The 17,365-nt window shown below is 35.5% G+C and overlaps 2 protein-coding genes across 3 annotated transcripts in view; one reads left to right on the top strand and one right to left on the bottom strand.

The window, feature by feature from the left end:
• ZC3H14 (zinc finger CCCH-type containing 14) overlaps positions 1 to 17,365 on the top strand; it is a 503,257-nt gene that overhangs the window by 108,201 nt on the left and 377,691 nt on the right. The gene's annotated exons all lie outside the window — the stretch shown is intronic.
• Positions 1 to 17,365, bottom strand: part of EML5 (EMAP like 5) — a 103,700-nt gene that overhangs the window by 79,223 nt on the left and 7,112 nt on the right. For both annotated transcript variants that reach the window (XM_085061588.1, XM_085061589.1), the window contains exons 2-3: positions 3,883 to 4,042; positions 285 to 383 (exon numbers count right to left, since the gene is read on the bottom strand). In XM_085061588.1, the coding sequence (XP_084917714.1) occupies positions 285 to 383; positions 3,883 to 4,042 (259 nt within the window). The remainder of the gene's footprint in view (positions 1 to 284; positions 384 to 3,882; positions 4,043 to 17,365) is intronic.

The following is a 17,365-nucleotide window of genomic DNA, read 5'->3' as shown; positions in this document are numbered from 1 at the left end:
CCCATATGGGGCTTAGGGTCTAAGAAGTATATTAATTCTGCACATCCCCTACATGCTTACAGTCTCAACAAACCATACACAAATAAATATTGTTACACATTTTATTCTAGAAATACATGCACACATCTTAAATATCTTCATGTCTTAATTCATATCAATGTTTATGCAAATCCAATTTCTAAAACAAAACGGTTTTTGTTCAGACATAGGTCTAATATGTATATACAGACAGGATTTAACAAACTAAAATTACACTGACACTCAGACTATTCAGTTATACTTACTCTGTCGGTATGACCAGGAGCCATGGATAACAATTTTCCTTTTCTCCAGTCCCATACACAAACTGTGTTTTTTGAATCCAAACCAACTGAGACCAAGCGCTAAAAGTGTCCAAATTAAACAAATAAATAAAAATAACTCAATACATTAATGAAAGCTAAAGTCATTGTTTTGAATGAGTGGTAAAAAATGTGCAACATATTTGAGAGAGAAGCAATAGCTCTATTTTGATATAGAAGAAAACATATAGAAGTCAAAGCTTACATAGATGCATCTTTTCAGGTACAACACCATGACTGCAAAGATCTTCTTACATAACAACGTATTTCTGATTTATAATGTTTAATATATATAATTATATATAGTACACATGGCAGACAGCAGTCAGAAAACATTTGAATAAAAGGAATAATCACTGAAGTTAATGAAACTATATGTTTACCTTTAATTACATGTAACATGAAGAATTTAGGATTTATTTTACAAGCTCAAGAGATACCAAGAAAAAATATTTTCTTCAATCTTCTTGGAGACAAATGAAAGATTAAAAACAGTTAAAAGCTGTGAAAGTCTTTTGCTTGATTCTTCAAGACCTATATGAGTAAATATTTCTTCCTGAATCCTTTCTCAAACCAGAATCCAAAGAGTCCCCAAACATACAATTTCATGAAGTCTTTTTGCTTCACAAAGAGTTTGAAGCCAGCTGAACTGTAAAACCAGGAAGGGCAAAAAGATTTTCCCAAGAAAATAGAGAAAAATAAAATTCTGAGATCTTCCTATGCTCTGCAGCATGCCTTGAAGACACCTTGCACAGATTTCTTGACCCAAATCATTGACTATCTTAGCAACTTGTACAGTATCTGTTAAACAGTCAAAATGTTATTTTTCCTACAACAACTCTCAACTAGTTAGAAAGACTAACAAAGTTGAAAAAAAAAAAGGCTGAGTGACTTTGGTTTAATTTTTAAAGAAAAATTAGTAGATTTGTTCAGTTTACGCATTAATTGTGCCATGTTGATGTTGGTAAGTGAAAGTTTTTTAAATCTTTAGGAAAATTTTTTTTTCACTGTTCAGTAGTTAATACTTACACACAATAAAGACAAATCTAGTTTCAATATCTACATAGACTATCCAAGTGAGTTTGTAAAAGCAAAAACAAACCCCAAACTTCATTTTTTTTTTCCCAAAGACAGAAACCTATTCCAAATAACACAATTCCTTTAGTGTCTGAGAAGCTCCAAGCTTATAGGAAAAATAAACAAGTTAAATACAATTTCTACCCATGCTTTCTATTTATTTATACTACAAAACCTAACCTTTCTACTCCATCTTTGAAAACACTGTCAGATGGAACATCAGTTTCAATTCCAGCTACACTCCCAAATAGTTCAATTCTAGTCCTACTACAGAATGAGATGTAGAGGCATTATAAATGTTTTACATTTACTGCACACCCATCAAAAAATGTGGGTGATGCCTTTCCAGACATATGTCTTTACACTGACTTCTCAAAAAGGGAAATTAAACTATGTTCTTGGTTCTGCTAAGAACTAGAAAGCCTTGTTACTAAAGAGCATACCCTCACACTTGAGTAGATCTCAGAGAAGAGCAAAAAACCACCAAGCCTGAGGAAGAATGTACCGTAAAGTGAGTTGAACTCTCAACACCAGGGAGACTGGAGGGTAACCTGGGGTTCAACACAGCTGCACCAGTGAGTCATGGGGTTCCCCAAGTAAATTAACAAAGGACAGTAAAGAATAAATAATGTCCTCTTGAGCTAGCCAGACCAGTGAGGAGATAGAGTGTGTGTGTTTGGCACAGCCCAATATAAAGTATAAAAACTGAACAACTAATAGAATAAACTGCAAAGAGGTCAGTAGGATTGACCTTACTTCAATCCACATATTCCATCCTGGTGAATGGAGATGTTCAGCATTGAGACAATGATCATACACAGATCAGTATTAGGAACATTTTTCTTGTGATCCATATTGCAATCGCTTGTGTTGTGATTTTAGTATATTGCTGAATTCCTCCGCTAAATCAAAATCCCAAATAATGCCAAATAAATATTTTAATACCAAACATTGAACTCTGAAACAACGTGGTCAAGGACTCTGAAAAATATGGATTTAAAAGGATGGACAAGATATAAACCAACATTTGCAGATCTTGCTGAAATGGATTTGTGTTTTACTGTATTTTCATAGGGAGACAATTCTGGAGATGCAGGTCTTGAGAAACCTGTATCCATCTTTCCTTTGAGAACACAAAATTCTAACAAATGCAACAAAAAAGGCAATCATATGGAAATTCTGAGAAAATTATACAGCCTTATTCTGATCATTTGTGGCTTTAAACACAAGAATCAGTACCGGATACTCCTAGAACAAATCACAGATCTACACTCAAAACTCTCCAATACTCACAGGGGATGCCTAACTGCATTCTCAAAAAACTTTAGGGGACTTCAATCCTAATCTGATATATCTTGACCTTAAATTATGAAGGCCATTCAAGTGAGAGGTTTACATGACAAGAACAATATAGAGGAAAGATATCACTGTGAAGTAGAAACAATGCTCTAGAAAGAAGCTGACTCTAGAAGCTGACTTCTTGAACAATGAGAGGTCATTTCAACAAACTCAGAACATTCCTACAACAATTACAAGGTTTTAACAGAAACAAGTTACAGCTAGGTTTTCCCCTTGTGTTTAGTAGAGCTCCATTTGATATTCCCTTAATAAGGACAGCAGCTGGTCTCTACAATACATCCTCACTTGAGAGCAAGCAGTAACTAACAGATATTATTGACCTTTTTAGCAAGCAAAAGGAACTGAGAATATGGCTAAATCTGAGTATCACACTGCAGGGCTGCGTGGGAGGGAAAGAAGCGCTTCATAGATCAGGAAAGCACATCTCCAGAAAGGATTTTCACAGTTAGTACCTCTTCAGCTGCCACCTAACATGTATTTTCCATTTCTAATACATCATACAAGAAGGTCTCTTTACTCACAGGAGCAAGTGTCTGGTAAAAACAATCTCCATTACAGGCAGCAGCTCTGAGAACCAATTCACTACTCAGAGAATGTTCTAAGCAACAAAATTATAATCAAATAAAACCTTTTCCTTGACTCTTAGATCCAGGATACATGAGTCTGAACAAGCAATCAAAATGTGGAGAGCCACCAGTGTGTGCAAAATGATGACAGAGAAGGGGATACTGCCTGAAGGAGTCCACAATGAGTAACACAATGGGACTGCCACCACTCTGGGCACAAGATGTATCCCTGACAGGGGAGGACCACTATCTCCAGCCATTTGGTCTGACCCTGAACTGTGGCCCAAAAACCACAAGAACCTCCTTACTACCTCATCTCCATGCAAAAAGCTTTTGAAGTTATACTTTTCTTGCCAAATGTGAGTATTTGGCATTCATTAGTAATGTAATTTTATTTTCCTCAACTTGAGAATACTTGAAAATCAGATAAAACCTGAGACAATTCACTTTCTTTTTTTTTTAAGAAATACTATGTGACAATATTTCTAACAGCTAAACAACTTACTCAAGTATTTGAAAAAAGAATATTAATTACATACCTGACCATCTAAATCAAAGGCCAAGCAAGCTATACCATGTGTGTGAACATCTTTCAGAACAGATACAGTTTGCACAGTGTATGAATCCCACACGCAGATGTATGGCTCCTTCCCAACTTGACCTGTTGCCACCAACACACGTTCAGGATGCAAAGCAAGGCTGCCAAAAAAAGATATAAAATATTCTTGTGTGAAACTTTTGTATTTGCCTAGTTAGTTGCATTAATTATTTCCCCTAAAAATTAGTTTACAATATTCTCCCATTGATACTAGCTATCAAAAACTCATTTTGTATCACAGATTCCACAGTAGCAGAAAAATTATCTTAATATAGTACATAACAACAACTTGCTTAAATTAAAACCTTCAAAAGCCTTCTACATTTAAATTAATTACAAAATAGTAATTAATCCTCTGTTTCAAAAGTGTTTACCAAATTAAGTCAGATTTTCATGCCCAAAATGAAATGCCTTTTTTTCCCGTCTATTTCTTAAAATTTAAAAACACAAATGATGGACAACAGAAGTTAATGTTTAACTATCTAGACATCAATCACCAATGGAGATGCACATAACCAGAAATTCTTTATTCCACATAATATTTGATGTCCTCTTTATGAGAGGACAGCCTTCTGGAGCTGTCTCTCCACTGACTGTACAGCACCCAAAGCATGACTAGGTTAGACTAAAGGCAATGACCACACTTGACATGAGTAAACTGAACAGTGATGAAGATTATCTTAAAGGTCTTCATTTTAATATAGAACAATTGGGCATAGCTGGTTTTGAATCATTATTAACTTTCTGCATTTCTAACATTGCAGAGAAGTTTCTTATAGCTTGTATTTCAGCCTTTCAGAATTCACTTGAGGATCATCAGAAGTGTTTTGCCAAATCTGGGACCAAGCTAGAAAACATGTTAGTCAGCAAGATATTCATTTTATTTATGCCAGCAAATTGCAAGGGAGGACACAAGGTCTGAGGATTCAGATTTCGTAATACAGAAAAATAAGAATATATATTAACAGAAACCCAAACAAGCCACTTGATTACATTCCACACATACTAGATACAGCAGTTCAAAATGATGTAGAAACATGATATATAAGTCAGGAAGATGTAATTTCCAAAGCTGGCTGTTTAATTTGGCTAAAAAATTTCCTAGCCTAATAAATCCCATGGTAATGAATGTTCATGAGAGACTGGTGGGCAGAACCACTAACAATACACAGTAAGTATATTTATCTTCTCAGAATCACTTGGAAAGGAGAAAGGTGAGCACTTTGCAAAGGCAAGATGACCTTACACCTGAACACAGGCTTTGATAAATGAAGTTCAAAGGGTGGAGATAAGGCAAGTGTATAAACATACACAAAACAGCAAAGTTAAAGCTAATCAGGAAATTACCAGGAAAAAAATCTATTTCAAAAGATGTATACATCTTCTATATACAGAAAGCACAGGAAAAAACCACATTAGAAGATGCTTAATATTTCATGAAATTATACTACAGTATAAAATACACTTGTATATTTTTTCTGTTTTAATACAGTAATTTATAAGGTTGATACTGCTTGACAAATTCCAAAAGGCACACAACTCTGAGCAGAACTTCCAGCTTCAAAGTTAAAAAGGTAAAAAGCCTCTAAACCTTTAAATTTTTCTACTAAAATTTCTGTTCTTTGCGGCTTCCCATTGTCCTCAGCACCAGGATGAAGTAACCAGCATTTCCCCAATTTCCTTCACTTCACTTCCAGAGTTGCTTCTCTAGTTCTTGCCTTCTTTTTTATTTGACAGAGCAACTTCACAATTAAAAAACATTGCAGAGAGGAGCTGGCAAGCAAAACTTATCACATTTCACTTCAGTTCTGCCACCTAATCCTGACTAACACCTGCACATCTCCCAGAGCACACAAAGGCAGATGGTGTACTCACAGGAAAAAGGAAAAGCATCTGGAGGGAGAGAAAACACTGCATCCAAAATGATCTATTTTTTAGAATGGCACCACAGAAAGGGAGTGGTCAGACCAAATGGACAATAAAGAAATTTCGAAAAGGAAGTGAAAAGAACAAGCAAGAAAAAAGAGAAAGAAACTTAGAGGAAAATAGAAAAAACACAGCAGTCTCACATCTGATTCAAAGCCTCTTCAATCCTGTCCTTATCCGTGCTGCTAGAGCATTGTGCATTTTTAGACAAGCAAAAACCACCCCACAACTACAACAAAACATTCAGGCGCCACTCTGGACAGACATACATGCAAAAGCACCCCCACACCACCCCTTAGAAAAAAATTTCCAACAACTAAAAATTAGCTCCGTACGTTTTTAACAAAAGACCAGAGTCTTTAAAGAAATGCAATACAACTTTAGAGATGGAAGGGACAAAAGTAAATGCATTATTAAGGAGAGGAGAACATTGCCCTTAGCCCAAGTGTACCAACTAATTTAATTTGAAGAATCTTAGGTGAATATAGAGAAGGTTTCCTCTATTTCTAATTAATAAATGGCAAATAATAACTAATAGCAATATCACAGTATTAGTTCTTTCTATATCACAATACAAAATACTGGCTTAAACAACTGAGCTTAAATTCTGCCTTGATATGGGATAATAATGCAGCACAAATTAAGATCCAAAGACTGTATTTTAATCACAACAGACAACACTGTAGAATTGCCAATGTCCTTCTCCTATCACTTCAGTCTCTATAGTAAACTGCTAACAACTTTTCTAGACAGTCGTTGAAAGAAGAAAATAAATGCATAATAAATACTTCAAGACAGCAAGCTTTTTTTAAAAATGGCAATATGGCGAGATTTCAAGGAAACTGATGAGCAGAGCTGTTAGCAGTTAGTTCAGCTGTTAGGCTGAAGAAACACCTACCTGAAAATACTTTTCCTCATCTTTTCTTAGAAATCAAGGAGTGAAGGACAGCTTAAAGTACTACTTGTAAGTATTCTCTCTCATGGGCTATCAGAAGAGATGACAAAGAGAAGCATGGGAAAAGTCAAGGGACTACTATTTCTATTGCCAACACCAAACAAAGGAACTGCCACACTTATTGACATGATTTTCAAATAAGCCACAAAAAAGACAGTGTTCTTCCCTAATGCTCAAGTCTTGGCTATTATTAAACCCATGGGGCACCATGCAGAATTATGGATCTGAAATTTTGGGTCTTCATCAAAACTCAAGGATTAGACTCCAATTTTATGCACTATATTTTCAGATCTTCCATTGGACTATGTATGATCAAGCAACCCTATAAGCATAGCAATAAATACAAAAATACAGTATCTTGATCTAACCTCTAGAGTAAAAGCACCGATACAACTCACGTATTTGGGAATGTTCACTGTTAGAACAGCCCTGAGCAAAGCACTGTAAATAGCTTCCTCAGGCAGAAAGAAAAAGCTTAACTAGAATGGATGCCCAGAAATGAGTAACAATAAACGCTTGCCATACACAGACTACATGAACTCATGGGTGTGATGCCATTAAGAGGATCAAACAATGAATTTGAGCTCTCTCTGGATAGCTCAGGTAAGATCTTCAACACACCTCTAGGAAGGTGTTAATATCATGCAAGTACTGGGATGGTATCTGCAATAGCTGCTTGCCATTCATCCATTCAGTTCCTGAGATCAGGCAAAAAAGTCTGAGTACGGCTCAGCTCTTAAGGCAGCTTTCAAATCTATTTGTGTGGGACCTGTGGGCTTAGGTACACTGAGTCCCTCACAAGTATTTTCTTGACTTTTTTTTTTTTTCCTATGGGGAAGGAAGAGATTACTTAGTGGCATAAGAAGCTCTGCACTCGGAGAGGACTCGTGTTCCCTTTACTATGCTGGTAATGAGAGCTGGCATGACCTATGCAGGTTACACTGCCGAAACTGTGCTTGCATCTAGCCCACACAGCTAGACTGTAAACCGGTGCTTGATTTCTTTCCTCTTCCTTGAAGGATGACTAAGCTGATGAATGAGATCTGCTGCTTGTCTAAAAAAGGAAACAGATACTTTTAATGAGACAAGTTCTTCAGGCCTTCTTGGTTGCCTCTGGCTTTTCTGACCTGGACTTTTCCATAAGATGTTAGATATAATGTTGTGTCTCTGAAGAAGTAGACATGTAAGAACATGTCCAAATGGCACATGTGATCATGAAAAAAAGCAGGTATTAAGCTAACAAACTGCTAAGTCAAATTAATTTTGAAATTGGCTCTAGAACTTGGTACTTCTCAGAAGAGTCCAGAAATAGAAAATTAAAAACAATTTGCCTGTCACTGTTGCAACAAACCAAATAGCTGGACTTGTAGTGAACTGAGATTTCCACTGATATATCTGAATGACAGCTCTTTTCCTAGACAATTTTCAAATTGGGATGAAATTCAGTACTAGAGTTTTAATAGTATACTGGAAAGGGATATGTTTCTCACTTTGGTACGTTCAAGCTCCTCTTTTTAATGGCATACAAAAAAGGTTCTCTCTCCCTTTTAGAACAATATGTGAGTATTTCCCAACATTTTGACCAGATCCATACACTGTACAATACCAACGTTAGATTATTATATTAAACCCTAATGGCATTCAATGAAAAAAAACCAAAAACCTGACCATGCTGTCTTTGTGTGGAATTAGACTAAAGACATGGACAAGACCCTCCAATTCATGTGAGCTTTATAGTGGTAGGGGATCCTGAAGGAAAACAGTCATTAATAACTCACTTGATAATAAAAGAAATTAAGATTTTTTTTTCATCTTTACTTGGTTTGTGCTGAGCATTAGCAGGCATTGATTAATACAGACAAGCTGCAGACAAGGATACAGTATTAAAGATGATGTTTCCTTAGCAACAATATTGGATGAAAAGCCAAGAATATATTCATGTGACTACTCCTGAGCTTCATAAAACTAGGGCACCAGTAAAAATGCACAAAAGAATACTGCAGTAAAATAAAGCTTCTCAGACATCTATTAATTAAGAGTTAATTTCAAGCATGAAATTATTTGTATGCCTAAATAAAGCAAAATATTTTCATGGTGTGTTTACAGACATTTTACACAGAGTTCAGAATATTTTCTTATTTGCTGTCATTTATCCATATTTCCCAGGAAGAATAACAGGAGAAGCTACAAACCATTTCTGCCATACTATTTAAGATCTTTGAGCAGAAAGAGCTATAATCACCAAACATCTCTCATCAAAGTTTAAACACATCAAGTCAGAGCACACTTACTCTCCACAGACAAAACAAGTACTCATCACGGAGCATCACTACTGGCCTTCCATATAGTTACTGCCCCTGTGCCAATAATGTCAAATACATCTTTCTGAAGATTCCTTAAATTGCACAAGCATCCAACTTCAAAATAAGAGAGTCTGAACTGGAGACAGGGAAGGTGAAGTCAAACTGTACATGAGTTATTCCCAGCTGCACTTTATGTCATTACCATTCCATATTTTCTCCTCTTGGATCTGAATGTTTTTAGGTTAACAAGAAACATTTATAAACAACCCAGAGAATACTAAAGATTGCTTTGGGCTTCTATTTGTTCCTAAACTCCACAGAGGGGGCAAAAAAAACCAAACAGACAAACTTCAACGAGAAGGAAAGAGTCAGAGAGTGAGTAAAGCAACACTGATGCAAAGTTCCCAACTCATTGAATACGAGAATTGAGTAAAAAGACTCTGGGAGCTCCATGCCCCTTTAAGAAGATGTCCATTTTTGTCTTGCATTGTCATGCTCTCCACTGCTGAGAAAGGCATTGGCTTCAGTTTTCTATTAAGTTATCATCTCTGGAAAACTGATTAAAAATAAAGATATTCCCCTTCTTTTCAAATATGAATGTTTTAGCCAGTGTCAGTCAGAGAACTCATAGTTTGAGTGGGGTTGCTGGATTTTTACAAATTCCTCATGATCTTGACAATTTAATCACAGGGTTTTCACAATCGGAGGGACTTTTTTTCTCTAATATGCCCCTTGTAAAAGGAGACAGCAAAATTACTTACATGCTCCTAGCTAAAAAATCTTCTCACATGAAAGTTAGAAATATCATATACTCCAGAATCATTTGGAGATAAATTTGCTAAGATAATGTTCTGTTATTCTTTATTAGCTATTCATATTAAAGAACTGCTGGTACAATGATATGACATACTAAAACCTGAAGTGAGAATCCCACCTAAAAAAATACTCACCTTCTTTCCTCATGAGACAATGCATGGACTTAAGACCAATTATTTAAACCATTATTACACATAAACTGTTAAACATGATTCCCCTATAACTAGCAACAAGCAAAAAAAAAAAAAATAGAAGAAGAAAAGGAAACCAGAAGTGCCAGATCTGTGGAGAGAAGAAGTGCAATTAGCTGTCAGTAACTTAGCAGGGGGGCAGTGCAGCTGTTCAGCTCCTCTGGGTCACAAGGTTTGATGACACAAAAGAGATCCCTTAACAAATCAGGAAGTACTAGTAAATGATTTCGTTAGTCAGTCACAAAGCTCAAAAGCAGTCCTTCACTCCTGAACACATGTGGTGAAAAGCATGCAAACCTACAAAATTATCACAGAATAAAAAACCAACAGTCTAAACCAACAGCAGTCTGAAATTAAAGTGGAAACACTGATTTCCCATCCTAGCCAGTTTATAAGCTAGGAAACTACTTAAGTAAAGATTATCATGCTGTTATTATTATGGGAAACTGAGACAAGTATGTCTATAAAATCAGATCAGAATTAATATCAGCTAAATTTTGTAATGAAATACAGCCTAGAAAGTGAAACGAAATGGCAAAAGTTCTTATCACAGTTAAAATTACTCATTTTTCAGTACACAGAGACTCATTCCATTGCTGAATTAGAAATCTACAGAATAAATTATTTAAGGTCAGAGAAGCACTTACTCCAAATTCCTTAGCCAAGACCATTTCAAAAGCTTCTTTTCAAAGAAAGGTTATTTTGGATGCTTCTGACTGTACTAGTTAACTAATAAACTTGCTTGACATACAAAATTTTCTTATTTCTAAATCTTTCACTACCACTAAATCCCTTTGAACAACCCTGTATCCAGTCATTACCATTTGCTTCCCTTTGAGATTGACAACAGTTTTTAACCACTACATTAACCTTCCATCTATTATTTTTGAACTTTATACTAGATCTTCTAGTATCACATAGCAAAAAAATATCAGAGAATGTACGATTTTCTTTCATATTTCTGAACAAGTATATTAAACAGCTATTCAGTCTTCTCTCCTATGGGACATACTAATGAAAATCTCTGAATGTGCAAGAACTTATCATCTGAATATCTGAGTGGAGTCACAGCATAATTAGTGACAGTTTTTGAAAGGTTGTTCTTTTATACAGAAGGGTTATCCTGACAAAATTAGCAGTTGGCTTCAAGTAAGGAATGGTGGGAAGAAGGCAGTGGCAGAGTTGCTATTGAAAAAAAGCTGAGATAAGGACTACATTCTGTGCTTCAATTGACTGTATTTCATTAACCAACTAAAGAAGGTTTAGAGCAGAAGAGAACACTCTCTTTCCAGCCCTGGAGACTGCAGATACACTAGATTTCTTCAGGAGTTCTTGAGAATATCAGGCCTACAGGTGTGCTGCAGGTGTTCGACAGAGGTGTTTTCTTACAGAAAAAAAAAGTCAAGGATATCTGTAACACTTGTCTCAAATTTACCCTCCTGGCATCTAACTTTGTACCCAGAAAAGTGAAGATAACCAGGATGCCACTTAAAGTTGGGACAACATCTGAACCCCTGCTTAGAAAAAAACTACAAAAATGCGATAGAGGTCATGAAAGTATTTACACAAAAGATCATCTCCTAAAACAAACAAAATCCCCACATGTACCAGAACCATAAACAAAACAGGAAAGAAGCATAGGAAAACTCAAGAGCCTCAGAAGTCAATGTGTAGTTGGTAGGCAATGAAAGATGTCACCCACGTGGGTTCACAAACTTAATTACTAAAAACCACTAACAAGAAGACGGATAAAGAGCATTCATGTGTAACACTTTCAAGATAATATAAATCTTCTGCTTAAAAATTATGTTTATCTCAAGAATACTGATCCAGTTGACCAATCCCAATGAAGAACGTAATGTAATGTTATACCCATTCTCATAAGCACATGCTGTAACCTGCAAAATAGAAAATCATGACTATTCATAAATTACTGCTGAATTGTGTCTCAAAGGCTATTCATTTTTGTGGTATTGATTTCTATGGCAGAAGAAACAGCAATTGAAAAAACAGTAAGCAAAAGAGGAATCTGTAACTAAAACCACAAATATCATCTCATGTGCCACCTTGATCTAAAACAAAAACCCTAACCAAATATTTACCAGTTCTTCAAATATCCCTGTTATTTCCCCAAGTACTCCAGTAGGCTATTTAACTTAAAATGTCACATTTGCCACAATAAATCTTCAGGCAATTTCCAAATGCTGTCAGATGCCTTGTCTTGATCTAAGATAAAGCATCATTCACCTTGCTTGCTCTTGTAGAGAGATTATAAGCAGGGAACAGGGATTAGCATAGTTCTAAAAGTCAGGAGAAGGTTTTACTGTTGTCAGCTAACCAAAACATAGAATTAATCCACACATTCTGCATGCAAACTGTCTTGATAAAATGGAGACATCTAACCACCATGACTAAAAGGCACCACTTTTTAAAGTGATTTTTACCTTTAAATACATTTTGGGTTTTCTTCCCCAGTAGTAGGTATATAAAATGCTTACATTCACCTATATCACAGTCTGACATTCTCAGAAGCTTTGTTCTTGAAATAAGATAACTGTATGGTTTAGAAAAGTGAAGGGTAACTGCTATTTTTAAAATATCAAACTAGATTTAGTCACAATAAATGTACCTCATAGCTAGAAAAAATCAAAGCAGTAAAACAGTACTTTTTCACCCACTCTTTTAGAATATTGTTATAAAACTATGTCATATCTACAAATTTCATTCTCAATTGTGATAAAGTAAAAAATACAGTAAGCAATCAGGAGTGAAATGTGTGAGTTAGAGGTGAGAACACAATTTCAATGTAACTATGAGCAATTTATAAAGATGATTTTCAGCTTGGACACGTTTTCTTTATTATTAGGTCTGGTCCTTTGCCTCAGTTTTGTTTCTCTTCTTTCAGTTGAATTCTTCACTTTAATCAAGCATTTTATTTACATGTAATTTTATGCTAAATATTATCTTATCAATACACTTCATAAGAAGCCAAAGGAAGTTTAAGGTGTAATACATCCTATAGTCAACACAGTCCAAAAGGGAAATGAAAAATTTCCCTAAACATAATCTGTCATAGATCTGGCTTAACCATTGGTAGAAGTACTACTCCAGGTACCTCTAAAGCTGATAATTTTGTTCAAACTGATATTATTTGCTCCAAAGTTATGGCATTCACTCTCTGGACACATTTCCCTCTATTCTTTAATTCAAACCCCCAAAAAAGGAGCCTCTACGAATATTTATCAAAGATGACCCCACAAATATTTGAAAAATTAGAGGTTGAATGTCGCTATTAGACTAGACGGTTTGGTTTTGGGATGGGTTTTTGGGAGTGTTATTTGAATTTCTGAGGGGTTTTTTTTGCTAATATGACGTGTGCCTTTAAAGCAAAAGAATCAGACTGACCTTTGCATACAGATACAAGTCTTGATCCATCCTGTCTGCAGCCCAAAGCAATAGGCACTATAAAGGAACTTCTCTGAAAAGGCTTGGAAGATCAAGCAGTGAAATGAAATTAGAAACCTATGAAAAATGGGTGGAAGGATTGTTCACTGTATTTTCTGAAGTAATGTCTGAATACCCAGGGCCTTCACAGAAGAATAAGCATCAGGCACCATCTTACAGAACTTATGGAAAAGAAAAGGAGCTCACCAGGAAGCCTCTCAACAGTAATGAGGATTTCCAGTTAAAGGAAAGTCTTTTGCAGCTAGGCTGAGGACAGCTATTCTGAAGAAAAGATATAGTATTTCTTTGGAGATTTAATAATGCAGGTATCCTCTGGCAGCTAGGTAAAATAACAAGAAAAACTGCTTTTCTAACAGAAGTGCTCTCACAAAGACACCTTGCTTTAAATGCAGAGTAGTAGTGGTGCTATCAGATGGTGCACAGACTGGAATTCTTTGTGGTTTCTATCTTTTGCAATATAAAACTGATAGGTATCATAAGCCTGGCTGACAAATTCAATCATACCTCTTGCTACCAAGTGTTCAGGCAATCTTAGCTGATTCTGACCTTTTTTGTGCAAATCAACCACTGCATTTTCAAAGTCTATTACTATGGCAATAGCTACAACAGCAATGCAAATAATGATATTGGGTATTTCTTGTAGAAATGGAAGCATTTTGTAGCCAGTGAAGTAATCAGAGCAATCTGTGCCCTAATGGAAGTGATTTCTATGCATCCATGACATTCTGTAAGGTGCTTCACTGGTGCACCAGGGGAAATCCACACTACACCAGATGACACACCAGAACCTCGGTGGGCAGAAAATCTTGACTACATGTATTTTGATGAGAACATTCAATACCATCTAGGTTAAACATTCAACCAAATTATTAACATTGTTATAGCAGCTTTCAAACTCTGCTACCGTAGTTCAAGGAAAATTATAGCTTTCTTTTCAGGTTATTTCAAGTGCTCAATAGCTTTGCTTACCATGTGAATATAGCAAAACCAATAGATTATTCCAAGTCAAATAAATATATTGTGAATAAACCAATTTCCTTGATTATACTATAATAGTACTATAATTTAAATATATATTAACAAACCTAAATTTTAATGTGAGCACAGGACTAATCTTTATCAGTACAGACTAGACACCTTTGGTGCTTTTATGAATAATAAATTATTTTTCCTATGAAGTCCTTGATGCTAAACGAAAGTCCTAAATCACAAACACAACTCTGTAAGTTGTATAATAATATTCTGAAAAACCAGGTAAACTACATCTTGAAGTAAAAAAACCCACTTGAGATACTATAAAAAGTAAAAGTAAATTCTACGGATTTTTTAGCTTAATGTCACTGACAGCTTAAACTTCAAAAACCCCAAAATTGTAGATGACATAAATCTAGAAACATCTTTTTGTAATTATATCAGGTTTTGTTTCAAGCACACGTATCTTTTAATAAGCCTACAATGCTTGTGTTATTAATTACAGTAAAATCTAAACTGATTTTTTGATATGTCATACATAGCATGTACACTATGGTTCTCAATCTGAAACAATTAGAGAGGGATAAAACACATCAACAACTCAATTGTATTGAAACATGCTAAGTTATTGCCTATCACTATCATCGTAACACTGCAAACACAGTAATTTAACCCTATAATGCTGTTAAAAAAATCAACCAGGAACATAATCTACTTTTCTCCCTATATCAAGAGAATGACTAACAAATTGAAACATTGAAAACATAGGTAAGTAGAAACATAACTTCTTTGAATGCAAGTTGGAAAAACTAAAAGATTAGGGCAGATCTCAAAAAATCTGCAGAAATACTTGAAAATTTAAAGAATCAAGTATTATTAAGCCTTTGGTTACATCTCCTGTTCTTCTCAGACACTGCCCTAGAGTCTCAAGTTGTTGCAATAGTTCTGAGAAAAAGACCCAAGTACCAAATCAAGAAAAGCATTTTCTACAGCATCAAGACGTTTTCCCATTTAAGTACTGACCTGACCTGACCCTGCCTGTGAGCACTGACAGAATCAGATCAGAAGGTGATGTGACTGCTGGCTATGAAAAGCACAATGTATAAAGGCAAGCTCCTAAGCCTGTAGCTCCTTGCTGTGTTGATCTACTTTAATCAACTTCTAGTATATTTTAAATGTTCAGTTCTGGCCAGATATTTTTAATACTTCTATCCGTGCAGTTTTAATTAGGAAAAATAAACTGTACTGTCAACTGTCTGCAGGTGTATATTAAACAACAGGCTTATTCTAGTCTCACTTCAAACAATCCAGGAAATATTTTATTCTGCATTTCTAAAATATTTCATTTTATAAAACTAAATCCAAGAAAAAGATATTTTTTTAAAGATGATGTACAAAACTCTCGGTAAAAAAAATTTGTAATGAAGATTCAACAGTAAATCTCTCAAAAAACATCTTACAGATGGTATAATATGTTCCAGAACAGGTCTAGAACTACCAAAAAAACTCTGCTTTCCCCAAGGAAAAGGCACATCATCTTTCCTCTCTCCCTCTGCTCTGTTTAAGATATGAACCAAATTTTCCCTTCAGACTTTTACACACTTGTCAATTTGAGGTCACTTAGCATGAAAAGCTGGACAGAGTTTAACTGGGACTTTGCTCTTGGGAACCATGACATAAAATGGTCAGCAGGGTAATTATCTCACCCCTTGTCCGAGCAATTCTTCTGCTGTAAGAAATGCCATTTTGACTGACAGACAGAAGATACTTAAGATAGAGGCTTACAGGAGGACTGCTGAGTTTAATTATGACATAACTGAGGTTCTATTAAGTCATGACTTCTTTCATGAAGGGAAATAAACTGAGTATGCACAAAAAGATCATCTAGAGATGATAAAATGAGTCAATTGATTTATCTTTAGTATAAACAAAAGAAACATGACACCATACAGGCCCAAAGAATAAGCATAGAAGACTTGATTTTTCAGTTGGAAATTTAAACTTTCTGGGGAAAAAGAGAAACCAATTCCTCAAAATGTCATATTCAGAAAAGAAAAATGCGTTACTAGATTATTATCAAAATACAACAGCTTGGTGAATTAAGCTGTTCAAGTGATTTGAGTTGCTGTAATCAACCTCTCAGGATGCTACACTTTACATGATTTTAGCATTATGTTGCTTTCATCCTTTGAAGCAATAACGTGGTTTCCTCATCAAGTGTGAATGGGGAATGAACCCCAGGTGCTATGTTTGAGCAGAAACCCAGCAGCACATACCCCAAAGCCCCTTCTTTGTTACAGAAAATGAACTATTAAAGGTATTTCGTTTCACAGTGAACATTCTATTGCAGATCAAAACCCCATGATCTACTATTCGTGCCTAATTTTCTTTAAGTAAAAAATAATTTCCTTAACTAGATTTACATTAGATTATTTTTATTTGAATTTGCATATGGGAAGACGATAATAAATTAATGTTTGTAGTCGAAACAATGAAGCTTTCGAACAGAACCCCCGATTCTGGAAACTCCCACTGTTCAGCTTGGGTCTCCAGCTTTTATTTTTGGTTGGAAATTCACTCAACTTGTCACTGGGCACCACTGAAAAGAGCCTATATCCATCTTCTTTACACTTTCCCTTCAGCTATTTATATACATTGATCAGATGCACTCTGAGCCTTCTCTTCTCTGGGCTAAATGGTCCCAGCTCTCTCAGCCTTTCCTCAGGAGAGATGGTGCAGATTCTTTATCATCTTCATGGCCCTTCAACAGACTCTCTTCAGTGGCTCCACATGTCT

This window comes from Lichenostomus cassidix, chromosome 5, assembly GCF_008360975.1.
Source record: "Lichenostomus cassidix isolate B80296 chromosome 5, HeHo_3.0, whole genome shotgun sequence".
Taxonomy (NCBI): Eukaryota; Metazoa; Chordata; class Aves; order Passeriformes; family Meliphagidae; genus Lichenostomus; species Lichenostomus cassidix.
Note: the sequence above shows the minus strand (reverse complement) of the source record. Positions and strands in the feature narration are given on the sequence as shown.